General features: G+C 37.0%; 1 protein-coding gene across 1 annotated transcript in view; it reads left to right on the plus strand.

Moving 5' to 3' along the window:
• The first annotated feature begins 4235 nt into the window (after positions 1 to 4235).
• Positions 4236 to 18351, plus strand: part of CCDC73 (coiled-coil domain containing 73) — a 108830-nt gene continuing 94714 nt past the window's right edge. Inside the window, exons 1-2 of the mRNA XM_089915853.1 lie at positions 4236 to 4333; positions 7248 to 7425. Coding sequence (XP_089771979.1) covers positions 4236 to 4333; positions 7248 to 7425 — 276 coding nt within the window. The remainder of the gene's footprint in view (positions 4334 to 7247; positions 7426 to 18351) is intronic.

Consider the following 18351-nt stretch of genomic DNA (forward strand, 5'->3'; position numbering starts at 1 on the left):
TAATTCCTAGGTCATAGGGGTGTCTGGTGTATTACATAAATGGACACCATTTCTACCCTTTCTGTATATACACCCTTTGCAATGTGACTTTGCATCGCTGTACGTTAAGAAATGGAGTGTATTTTTTCACCTCTTGAATCTTGGCTGGCTTTGTGCTTTGCTTTGGCTAATAGAATATGACAGAAAAAATATTACACGATATATGAGCCTTGGCCTCAAGAAGCCTTGTATGCTCTGCTTTTTTCCTCTTGGAACCCAGTCCAGCCACTATAAAAACAAACTTAGACCACCTTAATAAATGATGAAAGGTATGTGGCCCAATTGTCCTTGTACTCCAGCTGACAGTGATTCCCCTAAAGCAGAGTCATCTGACACGCAGCTGATCACAAACTCATAAATAGCCCTAGCAGAGAACAGAGAAACTACCTAGATGAGCCTAGCCCAAATTGCCAATCCTCAGAATCTTGAGTTAAATAAATGTTTTGTTTCTTTTTAAAAATTGAGGTATGACTGACACGTAATGTTATATTAGTTTCAGTTGTACAACATAATGATTCAGTATTTGTTATGTATTGCAAAATGATCACCACAATAAGTCAACGTCTGTCACCATACATAGTTTTTTTCCTTTTGATAAAACTTTTAAGATTTACTCTCTTAGCAACTTTCAAATATACAATACAATATTATTAACTGTAGTCACCATGCTGTATATTACATGCCCATGACTTATTTATTTTAGAACTGGAAGTTTGTACCTTTTGATTACCTTCATCCAATTTCACCCCCACCCCCATATCTGGCAACTGCTAATCTGTTCTTTGTACCTATGAGGTTTTTTATTTTTAATTTTTGGGTTTTTTTTTTTTAGGTTCCACGTATAAGTGAGATTGTACAGTATTTGTCTTTCTCTGTCTGACTTATTTCATTTAGCATAATGCCCTCAAGGTTCATCCATGTTGTTGCAAATGGCAAGATTTCCTTCTTTTTTTACTGCTGAATAATATTCCATTATATACATATGTATATACCACATGTTCTTTATCCATTCATCCATTAATGGACACTCAGGTTGTTACCATATGTTGGATAGTGTAAATAATGCTGCAGTGAACCTAGTGGTACATATATCTTTTCAAGTTAGTGTTTTCATTTTCTTTGGATAAATGTCCTGAAGTGCAATTGCTGGATAATATGGTTGTTTTATTTTTAATTTTTCGAGGAACCTCCATACTGTTTTCCATAATGGCTGTACCAATTTACTTTCCCACCAGCAATACACAAGGGTTCACTTTTCTCCACATGTTCTTTCTTGTCTTTTTGATAATAGCCATTCTAACAGGTGTGGAGTGATATCTCATTGTGGTTTCTATTTGCCTTACCCTGATGATTAGTGATGTTGAGCATATTTTCATATACCTGTTGGCCATCTGTTTGTCGTCTTTGGAAAAATGTCTATTCAGAGCTTCTGCCTTTTAAAATTGGATTGTTTGCTTTTGTTTTTTTTTTGTTTGTTTGCTTTTTTTGCTAGTGAATTGTATGAGTGCTTTATGTATTTTGGATATTAGCCCCTCATCAGATATATGATTTTCAAATATTTTCTCCCATTTGGCAGTTTGCCTTTTCATTTCTTGATTTTTTGTTCTTTTATTGTTGTTTTTGTTTTTGTTTGCTGTGCAGAAGCTTTTTAGTTTGATGTAGTCTCAGGTGTTTATTTTTGCTTTTGGTGTCAACTCCAAAAAATCATCATCAAGACTGTTGTCAAGGAGCTTAACTCCTGTTTTCTTCAAGGAGTTTTATGGTTTCAGGTCTTTTGTTCAAGTCTTTAATCCATTTTGAGTTAATTTTTGTGTACAGTGTGAGTTAATGATCCAGTTTCATTCTTTTGCATGTGGCTGCCCAGTTTTCCCAACACCATTATAACAAAGAGACTGTTCCTTTTCTATTGACTTTATTTCTTTAAACATACTAAGCATATATTCTTTTTAAAATGTTTATTTATTTATTTTGGCTACGCTGGGTCTTAGGCATGCAGGATCTTACAGTACCCAGATACTTGGTCAAACACCTGTCTAGATATTGCTGTGAAGATAATTTTTAGATGAGATCAACATTTAAGTCAGTTGACTTTGAGTAAAGCAGATTACCCTTTATAATGTGGATGGACCTCATCTAATCAGTTGAAGGATGTAAGAGAAAAAGACTGAGTTTTCCCAAGGAAGAAGGAATTCTGCTTCCAGACTGCCTCTGGACTTGAGTTGCAATATTACCTCTTTCCTGGGTCTCCAGCCTTTTGGCCTGCCCAGAAGATCTTAGACTTGCCAGACCCCACAATCACATGAGCCAATTCCTTAAAATAAATCTCTTTCTATATATATACATTCTATTGGCTCTGTTTCTGTGAAGAACACTTACTAATGTAATACCTGTCAGAATGGCTAAAAAAAAAAATAGTGATACCACCAAATGCTGATGGGGCTTTGGAGAAACTGGATACTTGTACAGAACCAAACGGAATGTAAAATGGTATAACCACTCTGAAAAATAGGCAGTTTCTTTTAAAACGGAAAATTGACTCAATATTTATTCAGCCTGGCAGTTGCACTCTTGGACACTTACAACTAAAAAATGAAAACATGTGTTCATGTTAGAAACTTGTACATGAATGTTCATAGCAGCTTTATTCATAAGAGCCAAAAACAGAACAACTCAGATGTCTTTCAATGAGTGCATAGTTAAACAAACCATAGTATATCCACACCATGGAATGTTGCTCAGCAATAGAAAGGAATGAACTATTGATACACACAACAACTTGGACAAATCTCAAAGTAATTATTATGAGTGAAAAGAATCCAATCTCAATGGATTACATGATATATGATTCCAATTTATAATATTATTGAAATAACAAAATTAGATAGAGAAAAGATCAGTGTAGTGGGCATGGAGACAAAGAACCTGCATGAGGGAGCCTGTGTTAATGGTACAGTTCTGTATCTTGATTGTAGTGGTATAGCTATACAAATAATAAACTTGCACAGAATTATAAACACACAAAGACACATACACAAACTAGTGTATGTATAATTGGTAGGATCATTATAAGCTCTGTGACTTGTACCAATGTCAAATACACAGTTTTATATTGTACTCTTATTATATAATATGTTAACATTAGGAGAGGCTGAGTGAATGGTGCATAGGACTCCTTGTACATTTCTTTGCAACCACCTGTGAATCAATTATTAAAATGAAAAGTTAAAAAGAAGAGCTTCTTGGGACTTCCCTGGTGGCGCAGTGGTTAAGAATCCACCTTCCAATGTAGGGGACACAGGTTCGATCCCTAGTCCAGGAAGATCCCACATGCTGCAGAGCAACTAAGCCTGTGTACCACAACTGCTGAGCCTGTGCTCTAGAGCCCGTGAGCCACAACTACTGAAGCCCGCGTGCCTAGAGCCTGTGCTCCACAACAAAAGAAGCCATCGCAATGAGAAGCCCGCACACTGCAATGAAGAGTAGCCCCCGCTTGCCGCAACTAGAGAAAGCCCGCGCTTAGCAATGAAGACCAAATGCAGCCAAAAATAAATAAATAAAAAATAAATTAATAAAAAAAAAGAAGAGCTTCTTGCAGCCTGATTCATACATTTTCTGGGTTGAGAAAGACATTGAAATGCCTTGGTTTTTAGTAAAAGGCAGTTATCCCAGTCCTTCTTTTTTAACTTTCTTGGGTTTAAGGATTGCATTGCTGTTAATTAGTATTCACACCACCCTTACAAAATGCTTTATATAAAAGCAAAGTTTAGGAAGCACAGTATCCATCTCAGCCGTTGTATGAAGGGATTAGTGATAGGTCAAGCCTTGTCTGTAACATTAGGAACCCAGCCTTTGGGTGTTAAAGGGCAGAAAATTTGGTCTCAAGGGTACTAAGGTAACAGAAAAAGCCTCAGCCACAGAGAAATAGAATAGGATCATTGTTGCTGTTTTGTGTATGAAGATCAGAATAGCAATGATGACAAAACTGTTATTCAGTGTTAAACCTGGAGGGTTATGGGATACAGGTTGTTATATTTTTATGGTAACTGTGCTTCTACTTGAAAAACCTAAGTAAGTTTTTTTTTAGTTAAAACAGAATGGGCAGTCCATGTGGAGGCAGAGAATTTTGACACAGTTTTAGGTTCGGTGGTTTGGAGACAAAAGAGGAGCAAGTTTGGAGTGGGAATGGAGACAGTAGCATGAGCTCAAATGGGCAGCCAGGGCAGGATTCTTCTCGAGACCATCCTGTCAGAGGGAAGGCTTGTGAGGCTTTGGGAAATAGGCCAAGGAGAATGGGGTAAAGTAGTAGTGTTTCTCTTCACTTATAGATTTTTATCCCATAGGCAATAAGGGGCTAATCCAGACTGAGTAGAGAAATGACACAAATGTGCTGTAGGAATTTCAACCAGCAGTATTTTATAGGAGAAATTAGAGTGGATGGAGAGTACCTATATGGCTGAAAACCAGTTTGTTTGTTTTTTAATTTTATTTTTTGGCTGCGTGGCATGTGAGATCTTGGTTCCCCGACCAGGGATTGAACCTGGGCCCCCTGCATTGGAAGGTGGAATCTTGGCCACTGGACCGCCAGGGAAGTCCCCCAAAACCAGTTTTATTCAACAAAAAGTGTTGTATTGGGTTGGCCAAAAAGTACCATAACATCTTACAGAAAACCCGAACGAACTTTTTGGCCAATCCAATAATTCAACAAAGTGGTGAGGGTCCTGACTCACCTGGGAGTATAAGATAGAGACATGTATTTATGAAAATGATTCTGTACTCTAGTAAATCTTTTTCGGCGTGGACTAATTTGTATCTCTTCATAGTCATACTCTGCACGATCTGTATATAGTGCATCAAACTTAGAAGTGTGACCTTAAATTTAAATTTTGTTTAAAAAACCAGGAGGTCAATAAAATTTAAACTGCTTAATAACTATGTATACAAAAAAAAAAGAGACATGTGAGAGGACTAACGCGACTGAATCTTTAAAAAAAGGGCTGGAGTTTGAACTTGAGTACATAGAAAAAAATGGTAACATCCATGGAAAAGAGTTAACTTGGGAAGAGAAGTTGTTTTGCTTTGCTGTGTGGGTTATGGTGGGAGGGGCATAAAATGGTGAGGAGGGACTGGACTAGCAGCCCTCCCACAGCTGGTTGAAGCTTGAGTTTGGACCATCCTATGACTGGTGGGCCACAGCTGACAGGAGTGGGGAGGGAGGGAGAGCCCGAAGGAGAGCTTTGGGAAATGATTACCTCTGGGGTGCAAAGAATGAAGCAAAGCGGGTTAAGTGAAAAATGGGATGTATAAGGGCCACAGCGAAGTTTAAATAAGTTCCAGTCTTAGTCCCAAAACCTTTAGATTTGACATATTTATGCCTACCACTTCCATTTAAAAGTTGGGGTACTGTCACATCTTAACTCTGGACTGTTGTCATGACTTCGATTCATGTTCAGTAATTTGGAAGGGTTTTAAAAATACGGTGACTTAACAATATGAGCAGAGTTGTTTGGCTTTGGTATGTTTAGTCCCTGCTTATAAAAGATGGCAAGAGAGACTGTTCTGGACCACTGTGCTTAGAGACCCCTCATGCATAAGAAAGAAGCGCTGTGTAAGCTCCATAATGAATGGGACCATTCTAGATGTGTGTGAGCCCTAGATCACGATGTCTAACATTGTAAAATACATAAACTAAAACACCGGCAGCTTTACCTTTAGCCTTCTCAAAGTCTTATTTGTTTCTGAATTCCCATGTCACTTCCCATGAGAGCATGTATGAATCTTTTTCTATTTTGGGTAATAATATTGGTTATAAATTTACTCCCTCTCCCCCTTCTTAATACTGTAGTTTAGTAGTTTTTAGCACTTTCTCCTTTGGCCATGTCTGAAAGAAAGTCTGGGGAATTCCCTGGTGGTCCAGTGGTTGGGACTCCTTGCTTTCATTGTCGAGGGCCCGGGTTCGATCCCTGATTGGGGAACTAAGATCCTGCAAGCTGCATGGTGCAGCTGGAAAAAAAAAGTCTGACTGAGCCGTCCTGTGAAGAAGATAATGGGAACTTCAGTTTACTCCAGGTTACACAGTCAAGATTTTAATTTCCAGACTGAAGTCTCTCTTCTATAAATTGTCTGTTATTATTTTTGCCAGTGATACTTTCTGCTGCCAAGAGCTATAGAATGATATAGAATAGTATCATGAAAAACAGGTCAATTTCTTAAAAGTTGTGTTTTTGATTTATTTTTTCCTTTTGGTTTTTAAGCAATTTGGATTATTTAATGTATGAATCATTTCTTCCCTCAGGTAACTGTGAGAGATTAAAAACCAAGTTCCCCTACAAAGTAACAGAGATTCGAGGCAGATGTTACAAAGTTTAGGAAATACCCAGCAGCTCTAGAGGTTGGTATCTATCCTGTGTCCAGTTCATCTTATGATTTGCTTTTTGGACTTTATTTGTTTGGGGTTTCCTACTTGGTGTCTGGTCTGCCCTTCAAAGCTAACACTGCTTATGGGTAATGACAAACAGCCGAGTTCTACCCAGGTAACAGACATACCTTGTAAAGAAGGCCCTACCTTACAAGATTAGAGCCAAAGCCTTTCAATTCTATGGAATGTTATTTTTAAGCTGGCTTTCACACTTAACTCCCGATCTGTTAATGGTAGTATGTAGTGGGTTAAAATGGGATTTTGTAAGTGATCCTGGCAGTTTCACTCTTAGTGTCCCAGCTTAGAGCTGGGTGCTGGAAACTTAGCATCTCCCTTAAGGGGCAGTAGCTTGACAGGCTTCCCTACGCAGAGTCTTGGCATTGAGTAACCCTGCCTCACCTCAACCCCTGGTCCTGGAGCTGTGGCTTGATGACTCCTTAAAGGCCATTTCTGCCCTGCAGTGGTCATAAAGGGAAGACTGATAACTAAGCTCAGGCAAAATTTCAAGACCTTTGGCTTTATCCTAAAAATGGAAACTAAAGATATTGGTAATGATTTTCTGTATAACATCTTGAATCTGTTACACAACCAATTTAAGGAAATGTATTCCATTGTTATTTCATAGGAAATAAATTGCTGAGTTCCAGCTTCAAGGAAGAGCTAAATATTACATCATATGATATCTCTCTTGATTGAACTATTAAAGCATTGTATCAAAAAACAAGAAAATGTGACATTGTAAAGCCTTTGGAAATATAAGTTGTAAAACAGCAGATAAATTGAATTGCAAAAGAAAAAAAAACCTTTTTATATTACAGGAAATAAATGTTAATATGGAGAATGATTTTAAGACTGAGTTAGCATCATCTGTCTTCACTCTTCAAAGTTCTTCAGAGACATTGTTTTCTATTCAGCTATTAGATTTCAAAACAAGTTTACTGGAAGCATTAGAAGAATTACGTATGAGAAGGGTAAGTTTCTTTTTAAAATGCTTTTTTAAATCAGAGAACTTGATTTTGTCTTAAGGGGAAAAAAAAGGCAATGAAATAACCTCTTATTTAGAAAGAAGAAATACAGCCCAGATAACAGAGTAAAAGAGAAAAGGTCAGATTTAGTCGACATCAGGAGATGGAAAAGAAGAAGTTATAAACTAAAGTGAAAAATAAAACAGAGATTTGGTAAGTCAGCTAGTACTGAGTGCCTTGGAATTCATAGATAGCATTACAGTTGGATACTATGGCTGATAAAAAAAAGAACTGCTCTTTCAGGAGATTATAGTTTTGTTACGGCTGTAAAATGGGTGCCAATGAAATGATTAAATATGAAACAAGTAACATGATTAAGTGACAGAATAAGTGTATGTAGTAAGTATTCTGAGTTCAAATAATAAACTATCCTTATTTTTGGAAGTGATAACCTTGAGATTTTTAGAAAGGAGATATCTAGTATAAAATTGTAAAAGATGTTTGGTTTTAGCAGGAGATCTGTATTGGACAAAAACCCTTAAAAGCATTTCATTTCTGAGATTCTGTGGGTCTGAATTTGCAGAGCATGTTGTCAGCTCTTTATTAGATAGGTTGGAGTTAGTAAGATTCTGAAAAGAAGAAAATAAACTCTAAAACACTGTAATAATGATCTAGGGATGTGGTCACTAGGACTTATGTGTAACTGAAGATAGAACAAAAGAGACAGAAAGGAGAATCAATAGAATTTGCTAACTTCCTGAAAATAAGGTATAAGTGAGAGAAAAAGAGATCTGAAACAACATTTTTATTATATGAACCCTGTTCTAGGATTTAAAAATATTGCGATTTGTTGTCATAATAAGAAAATTTAATTACCACAATGCTCATCATGTATAAAGCTACTTACGGGCTTCCCTGGTGGCGCAGTGGTTGAGAATCTGCCTGCCAATGCAGGGGACGCGGGTTCGAGCCCTGGTCTGGGAAGATCCCACATGCCGCGGAGCAACTAGGCCCGTGAGCCACAACTACTGAGCCTGCACGTCTGGAGCCTGTGCCCCGCAACAAAAGAGGCCACGACAGAGAAAGGCCCGCACACTGCGATGAAGGGTGGCCCCCGCTTGCTGCAACTAGAGAAAGCCCTCACACAAAACGAAGACCCAACACAGCCAAAAATAAATAAATAAATAAATAAATAATCCTTCCCTCTACTTTAAATAAATAAATAAAAATAAAGCTACTTACTATCAGTATCACAAAACTCTATTAAACAAAGAAGAAATCCCGCTAAAAAAAGGTATCTTAGATAAGCATTGAAAATAACTACTATTATAAAATTACCTTAAGATGTTATCTTTTCTAAGTAAAGCAAGTTTAGGTAACTATTTAAAGCTTTATATTCTGTTTTATTACGTTTTAAACACTATATTTTTGTCTGTTTATATTTCTTCCATGAAAAATAAGCTTCCCTTAAAAATCTTCTGAGGGCTTCCCTGGTGGCGCAGTGGTTGAGAGTCTGCCTGCCGATGCAGCGGACACGGGTTCATGCCCCAGTCCGGGAAGATCCCACATGCCGCAGAGCAGCTAGGCCCGTGAGCCATGGCCGCTGAGCCTGCGCGTCCGGAGCCTGTGCTCCGCAATGGGAGAGGCCACAACAGTGAGATCACGGCCCGCGTACCGCAAAAAAAAAAAAAAAAAAAAAAAAATTTCAGGGTAACAGTAGGAACAGTGGTTTTTAGTAATCAAGTGCAGGAATGTGTACTACATTTTCTTAATATTTATTTATTTATTTTATTTTTATTTTTGGCTGCATTGGGCCTTAGTTGCAGCATGAGGGATCTTTGTCATGGCATGCGGGATCTTTCGTTGTGGTGCATGGGCTCTTTGTTGCGGTGCTTGGACTTCTCCCTAGTTGTGGCACACAGGGCTCTCTAGTTGTGGCTCACGTGCTTAGTAGCTGCAGTGCATGGGCTTAGTTGCCCCGGGGCATGTGGGATCTTAGTTCCCCAACCACGGATCAAACCCCATGTCCCCTGCACTGGAAGGTGGATTCTTAACCACTGGACCACCAGGGAAGTCCCGAATGTATACTACTTTTAATAACATTCCCCACTGAAAGGAGAACTTTATTCTTAAAAAGGGGGAAATTCCTCCTTTCATTGGAAAATGACAGTTATGATTTTCACATTTACCATAATGGCAACACTTTATCCATATTGCTGGATTTTATTTTTCATCCATATTTTAATAGGAAAATTTCAAAAACGCATAATAGTTGAAAGAATTTCACAGTGAACACCCATATATCCACTAAGATAGGGAGAATAATGGCCACCCCAATGATGTCCACATTCTAACTCTCAAAACCTGTAAATATGTTACCTAACATGGCAAAAGGGACTTTACAGATATGATAAAGTTACATATTTTGAAATGGAGGGATTATGCTGAATTATTCAGATGGGCCTAATTTGTTCACACGGGTTCTTATAAGAGGAAAGCAGGATAATCAGAATCAGAGCAAAAGATATGATGTCAGAAGTAGAGGGTGTGGTCAAAGAGATTTGAAGATGTTATACTGCTGGCTTTGAAGATGGAGGGTAGAAGCCACAAGTCAAAGTGTGCAGGTGGAAGCTGGAAGAGGCAAGGAGTTCCCCCACAGAGACTTCATGAAGGTGTACAGCCCATCCAACACCTTGGTTTTAGCTCAGTACGAATATTTTAGATTTCTTTCTTTTTTAATTTATTTTTTTATTGAAGTATAGTTGATTTACAATGTATGTTAGGTTCAGGTGTACAGCAAAGTGATTCAGTTATAGGTGTGTGTATGTATATATATATATATATGTGTGTGTGTATATATATATATATATATATATATATATATATATATATATTCTTTTTCAGATTCTTTTCCCACATAGGTTATTACAAAATATTGAGTATAGTTCCCTGTGGTATACAGTAGGTCCTTGTTGGTTATCTATTTTATATACAGTAGTGTGTATATGTTACTCCCAAATTCCTAATTTATCCCTCCCCACTACCTTTCCCCTTTGGTAACCATAAATTTGTTTTCTATGTCTGTGAGTCTGTTTCTGTTTTGTAAGTATGATTTTTTTAAGATTCCACATGTAACTGATATCATCTGATATTTGTCTTTCTCTGACTGACTTACTTCGCTTAGTATTATAATCTCTGGGTCCATCCATGTTGCTGCAAATGGCATTGTTTCATTCTTTTTTATGGCTGAGTAATATTCCATTGTGTGTATATCTATATATTGATATCTATATCACATCTTCTTTATCCATTCATCTGTTGATGGACATTTAAGTTGCTTCCATGTCTTGGCCATTGTAAATAGTGCTGCAATGAACACTGAGGTACATTTATCTTTTTGAATTATGGCTTTCTCCGGATATATGCCCAGGAGTGGGATTGCAGAATCATAGGGTAGCTCTATTTTTAGTTTTTTAAGGAACCTCCTTACTGTTCTCCATAGTGGCTGTAACAATTTACAGTCCTACCAACAGTGTAGGAGGATTTCCTTTTCTCCACACCCTCTCCAGCATTTATTATTTGTAGAATTTTTGATGATGGCTATTCTGACTGGTGTGAGGTGATACCTCATTGTAGTTTTTGATTTGCATTTCTCTAATAATTAGGGATGTTGAACATCTTTTCATGTGCCTTGTGGCCATCTGTATGTCTTCTCTGGAGAAATGTCTATTTAGATCTTCTACCCAGTTTTTGACTGGGTTGTTTGTTTGTTTGTTTTTGATATTGAGCTGTATGAGCTGTTTATGTATTTTGGAGATTAATCCCTTATCAGTTGCATCATTTGCAAATATTTTCTTCCCTTCTGTAGCTTTTTTTTGTTTTGTTTATGGATTTTTTTGTTGTGCAAAAGCTTTTAAGTTAAATTAGATCCCATTTGTTTATTTTTGTTTTTATTTCCTTTACTCTAGGAGACGGATCCAAAAAGATGTTGCTGAAATTTATGTCAAAGACTGTCCTGCCTATGTTTTCCTCTAGAAGCTTTCTAGTACCCCGTTTTACATTTAGGTATTTAATCGATTTTGAGTTTGTTTTTGTGTATGGTGTTAGGGAGTGTTCTAATTTCATTCTTTTACATGTAGCTGTCCAGTTTTCCCAGCACCACTTATTGAAGTGACTGTCTTTTTTCCATGGTATATTTTTCCTCCTTTGTTGTAGGTAAATTTACCATAGGTGCATGGGTTCACTTCTGGTCTTTCTCTCCTGTTCCATTGATTTATATTTCTGGTTTTGTGCCAGTACCATACTGTTTTGATGACTATAGCTTTATAGTATAGTCTGAAGTCAGGGAGCCTATTTCCTCCAGCTCTGTTTTTCTTTCTCAAGATTGCTTTGGCTATTCGGGGGTTTTGTGTTTCCATACAACTTAAAAATTTTTTTGTTCTAGTTCTGTGAAAAATGCCATTGGTAATTTGATAGGGATTGCATTGAATCTGTAGATTGCCTTGTGTAGTACAGTCATTTTGGCAATATCGATTATTCCAATCAAAGAACATGGTATATCTTCCCATCTGTGTCATCTTTGATTTCTTTCATCAGTGTCTTATAGTTTTCGGAGTACAGGTTTTTTGTCTCCTTGGGTTGGTTTTTTCCTAGGTATTTTATATTTTAAAAAAAATTTATTTTATTTATTTGGCTGCATTGGGTCTTAGTTGCGGCACGTGGGATCCTCATTGCAGCATGCAGGATCTTTTGTTGTGGTGCACAGGCTCTTTGTTGTGGTGCATGGTCTTCTCTGTAGTTGTGGCACGTGGGCTTAGTAGTTGTAGCACGTGGACTCTCTAGTTGTGGCGCATGGGCTCTAGAGCACACATGCTCAGTAGTTGCGGCATGCAGGCTTAGTTGCCCTGCAGCATGTGGGATCTTAGTTCACCAACCAGGGATCAAACCTGTATCCCCTGCATTGGAAGGTGGATTCTTAACCACTGGACCACCAGGGAAGTCCCTGTATTTTATTCTTTTTGATGCTATGGTAAATGCGATTGTTTCCTCAATTTCCCTTTCTAACTTTTTGTTGTTAGTGTATAGAAATGCAGCAGATTTCTGTCTATTAACTTTTTACCCTGCAACTTTACCAAATTCATTGATGAGCTCTAGTAGTTTTCTGGTAGTGTCTTTAGGATTTTCTATGTATAGTATCATGTCATCTGCAACCAGTGGCAGTTTTACTTCTTTATTCCAATTTGGATCCCTTTTATTTCTTTTTCTTCTTTGATTGCTGTGGCTAATACTTCCAAAACTATGTTGAATAAAGGTGGCGAGCGTGAACATCCTTGTCTTGTTACTGATCTTAGAGGAAATGCTTTCAGCTTTTCACCATTGAGTATGATGTTAGCTGTGGGTTTGTCATATATAGCCTTTATTATGTTTGGGTAGGTTCCCTCTATGCCCACTTTCTGGAGAGTTTTTTTCATACATGGGTGTTGAATTTTGTCAAAAGCTTTTTCTGCATCTATTGAGATGATCATATGGTTTTTGTTCTTCAATTTGTTAATGTGGTGTATCACACTGATTGATTTGTGGATGTTGAAGAATCCTTGCATCCCTGGGATAAATCCCACTTGATCATGGTGTATGATCCTTTTAATGTACTGTTGGCTTCAATTTGCTTGTATTTTGTTGAGGAGTTTTACATCTATGTTCATCAGTGATATTGGCCTGTAATTTTCTTTTTTGTGTGGTATCTTTGTCTGATTTTGATATCAGGGTGATGGTGGCCTCATAGAATGAGTTTGGAAATGTTCCTTCCTCTGCAATTTTTTGGAATAGTTTCAGAAGGATAGGTGTTAACTCTTGTATAAATGTTCGGTAGAATTTGCCTGTGAGGCCATCTGGTTCTGGACTTTTGTTTGTTGGGAGTTTTTACATTACTGATTCAATTTCATTACTGGTAATTGGTCTGTTCATATTTTCTATTTCTTCCTGGTTCAATCTTGGGAGATTGTACCTTTCCAAGAATTTGTCCATTTCTTCTAGGTTGTCCATTATATTGGCATAGAGTTGCTTGTAGTAGTCTCTTAGGATGCTTTGTATTTCTACGGTGTCTGTTGTAACTTCTCCTTTTTCATTTCTAATTTTATTGATTTGAGTCCTCTCCCTCTTTTTCGTGATGAGTCTGGCTAATGGCTTATTAATTCTGTTTATCTTCTCAAAGAACCAGCTTTTAGTTTTATTGATCTTTGCTATTGTTTTCTTTGTTTCTATTTCATTTATTTCTGCTCTGATCTTTATGATTTGTTTCCTTTGTTAACTTTGGGTTTTGTTTGTTCTTATTTCTCTAGTTCCTTTAAGTGTAAGCTTAGATTGTTTATTTGAGATTTTTCTTGTTTCTTGAGGTAGGCTTGTATAGCTATAAACTTCCCTCTTAGAACTGCTTTTGCCGCATCCGATAGGTTTTGGATCATCGTGTCTTCATTGTCATTTGTCTCTAGATATTTTTTGATTTCCTCTTTGATTTCTTCAGTGATCTCTTGGGTATTTAATGTATTGTTTAACCTCCATGTGTTTGTGTTTTTTACGTTTTTCTCCCTGTAATTGATTTCTAATCTCATACCGTTGTGGTCAGAAAAGATGCTTGATATGATTTCAATTTTCTTCAATTTACTGAGGCTTGATTTGTGACCAAATATGTGATCTATCCTGGAGAATGTTCTGTGCGCACTTGAGAAGAAAGTGTAATCTGCTGTTTTTGACTGGAATGTCCTATAAATATCAAATAGATCTATCTGGTCTATTATGTTATTTAAAGCTTCTGTTCCCTTATTAATTTTCTGTTTGGATGATCTGTCCATTGGTGTAAGCGAGGTGTTAAAGTCCCCCAGTATTATTGTGTTGCTGTCGATTTCCTCTTTTATAGCTGTTAGCAGTTGCCTTATGTATTGAGGTGCTCCTATGTTGGGTGGATATATATTTATAATTGTTATATTTTCTTCCTGGATTGCTCCCTTGATCATTATGTAATGTCCTTCCTTGTCTCTTGTAAGTCTCTTTATTTTAAAGTCTATTTTGTCTGATACGAGTATTGCTACTCCAGCTTTCTTTTGATTTCCATTTGCATGGAATATCTTTTTCCATCCCCTCACTTTCAGCCTGTATGTGCCCTTAGGTCTGAAGTGGGTCTCTTGTAGACAGCATATATATGGGTCTTGTTTTTGTATCCATTCAGCAAGCCTGTGTCTTTTGGTTGGAGCATTTAATCCATTCACGTTTAATGTAGTTATAGATATGTATGTTCCTATGACCTATTTCTTGATTTTTTGCGTTTGTTTTTGTAGGTCCTTTTCTTCTCTTGTGTTTCCCACTCAGAGAAGTTCCTTTAGCATTTGTTGTAGAGCTGGTTTGGTGGTGCTGAATTCTCTTAGCTTTTGCTTGTCTGTAAAGCTTTTGCTTTCTCCATTGAATCTGAATGAGATCCTTGCTGGGTAGAGTAATCTTGGTTGTAGGTTCTTCCCTTTACATCACTTTAAGTATATCATGCCAGTCCCTTGTGGCTTGCAGTGTTTCTTCTGAGAAATCAGCTGTTTTCCTAATGGAGTTCCCTTGTATGTTATTTGTCGTTTTTCCCTTGCTGCTTTCAATAATTTTTCTTTGTCTTTAATTTTTGCCAATTTGATTACTATGTGTCTCAGCATGTTTCTCCTTGGGTTTATCCTGTATGGGACTCTCTGTACTTCCTGGACTTCGGTGGCTGTTTCTTTTCCCATGTTAGGGAAGTTTTCAACTATAATCTTCAAATATTTTCTCGGGTCCTTTCTCTCTCTCTTTTCCTCTGGGACCCCTATAATGCAAATGTTGTTGCATTTAACGTTGTTCCAGAGGTCTCTTAGGCTGTCTTCATTTCTTTTCATTCTTTTTTCTTTATTCTGTTCCACAGCAGTGAGTTCCACCATTCTGTCTCCCAGGTCACTTATCCATTCTTTTTTTTTTAAAATAAGTTTATTTATTTTATTTTTGGCTGCATTGGGTTTTTGTTGCTGCACGCGGGCTTTCTCTAGGTGCAGTGAGCAAGGGCTACTCTTCGTTGCAGTGTGCAGGCTTCTCATTGCGGTGGCTTCTCTTGTTGTGGCGCACGGGCTCTAGGCACGCGGGCTCTGTAATTGTGGCGCACGGGCTCAGTTGCTCCATGGCATGTGGGATCTTCCCAGATCAGGGCACGAACCTGTGTCCCCTGCATTGGCAGGCAGATTCTTAACCACTGCACCACCAGGGAAGTCCCCACTTATCCATTCTTTTGCCTCAGTTATTCTGCTATTGATTCCTTCTAGTATAATTTTCATTTCAGTTATTGTATTGTTCATCTGTTTGTTTGTTCTTTAATTCTTCTAGGTCTTTGTTAAACATTTCTTGCATCTTCTTGTTCTTCGCTTCCATTCTTTTTCCGAGGTCCTGGATCATCTTCACTATCATTATTCTGAATTCTTTTTCTGGAAGGTTGTCTATCTCCACTTCATTTAGTTGTTTTTCTGGGGTTTTATCTTGTTCCTTCATCTGGTACATAGCCCTCTGCCTTTCATCTTGTCTACCTTTCTGTGAATGTAGTTTTTGTTCCACAGGCTGCAGGATTGTAATCCTTGCTTCTGCTGTCTGCCCTCTGTTGGATGAGGCTATCTAAGAGGCTTGTGCGAGTTTCCTGAATGGAGCGACTGGTGGTGGGTAGAGCTGGCTATTGTTCGGGAAAAATCTTTAATTCCAATTAATAAATGTAGGAGGAAGCAGAGAAATAGAAACCACCCTTAGAACATCACAGTAATAATTCCTGCAGGGAAGATCCACTGATGAATGCTAAAATTAGTGGATGAAACTTTTAGGAGAAACAATAGTTGCATAGTCACACAATATCTTCCCCAAATTATTTAATAAGTTACTGTGGTGGTTTTATACATGTTTACATATTGTTTGATACTCCTCCCTCTAGGAAGTGGAGCTTAATTTCCCTTGCCTTGATTGTGGACTAAGTTCTAACAGACAGAAAATATAAAGGGAAAAATACTGTGTTTTTTTTAAAACACAGTATGTTTTTAAAAATACAGTTTACTGTGGAGAAACCTGGCAGACACCACCTTAACTAAGTGATTAAGGTTAAGATCCCCAGAAAGAATTTGTATTGTATCAATAATTCATGTGAATATGAAGTACTCATGATATGATGTGATGAGAAGGGATCTTTACCTCTGTGGTATTCTTCCCCGAAACATAGTATAATCATGAGAAAATATCAGACAAACCCCATATGTGGAATATTCTGCAAGATACCTCAACAATGCTTGTCAAAAGTATCAAGGTCATGAAAAACAGGAAGGCTGAGAAATTCTCACAGATTGGAGGAGTCTAAGGAGACATGATTAAATGTAACATGGTATCCCATTTTGTGTTCTGGAACAGATATTGGTGGAAAAACTAGTGAAATATATAAACTTTGTAGTGTAATCAATAATATTGTTACCATGTTACTTTCTTAACCTTGATAAGCATATCCTACTTATGTAAGATTTCAACATTAGAGAAGCTGGGTAAAGGGTATACAAAAACTCTACTATCTTTACACAAGTCTTCTGTAAATCTAAAATTATTTCAAAATAAAAAGTTTGTAAAAAGAAATTAGTACTTTGAAACAGTGAAAATTCAAGAAATAGTATAGTACAAATTAATGTGATTCTTTTTTTTATTTTTGAGAGATATTAAGTAAGCAAGACTATATTTGGTCATTCACTTAATGTTTCCTGAGCACTTACTGTGACAGGTTTTAGAGATTATAATACCATGTAATAATAAAGGAGTGCAGAATATACTGTGAGAGTGTGGCTAAGGAAATGCCTAACTTTACTAAGGGGAGTGAGGTAAGCTTCATGGAAGAAGTAACTCATGCAAAGATATGAATGAGTAGGAATTTTGGATCAGTCTTTCTATCAATTATGTTAGTCTTTTTAAGGAATTAAATTTTGACTTTGATGATTCTCTTGCATATTTGTTTTATGTTTTATTACTATCTGCTCTTATCTTTATTATTTCCTTACTTTAATTTGTTGTTTTTTTGTCCTGAACTTTTGAAGATGGTATTTAGTTGATTAATTTTAACCTTTTTTTCTTTTCTAATATACAGTATTTAAGGCTCTAAACTTTTCTCTTAGCATGCCTTTAGCTGGATTCTACAAATTTATGTAGATTTTATCTTCATTATCATTCAGTTCAAATTACTTTCTAATTTTTTTTTTTTTTTTTTGCGGTACGCAGGCCTCTCACTGTTGTGGCCTCTCCCGTTGCGGGGCCATGGCTCATGGGCCTAGCCGCTCCGTGGCATGTGGGATCCTCCCAGACCGGGGCACGAACCCGTGTCCCCTGCATTAGCAGGTGGACTCTCAACCACTGCGCCACCAGGGAAGCCCACTTTCTAATTTTCATTGTAATTTATTCTTTGACCCATGCGTTATTTAGACGTGTACTACTTCATTTATAAATATTTGGGAGTTTTATTTTACTTTTTTTAAATTTTACTTTTTATTAACTTTTAAAAATTGAATTTTAGCATAATTTTACTATGTCAGATTGTAAGCCCTATATAATTTCAATCACTTAATATTTTTGGAGCTTTTCTTTCTAGCCAAGCATATAATCAAGTTTGGTAAATATTCCAACATAGATGAACTTGAATATAATATGTATTCTGTATTTCTTGGGTACAGTATACTATGACTGTGAATTTGGTCAACTTTGTCAGTCTTGTTCAAATCTTCTATATAATTATTGATTTTTTGTCTATATTTTCCTTCTTTTTCTTTATCTGTCCATGTTTCAGTCTGGTTATTTTTTTTGTTCTTTCAGTTAATGAATTTTCTCTTCAGTTTACCTAATCTGATGATTAAGTCAATCTATTGAGTT

This window comes from Delphinapterus leucas, chromosome 7 (genome assembly GCF_059928025.1).
Source record: "Delphinapterus leucas isolate spDelLeu-1000000601 "Yukka" chromosome 7, BTC_Dleu_Yukka2, whole genome shotgun sequence".
NCBI classification, from domain to species: domain Eukaryota; kingdom Metazoa; phylum Chordata; class Mammalia; order Artiodactyla; family Monodontidae; genus Delphinapterus; species Delphinapterus leucas.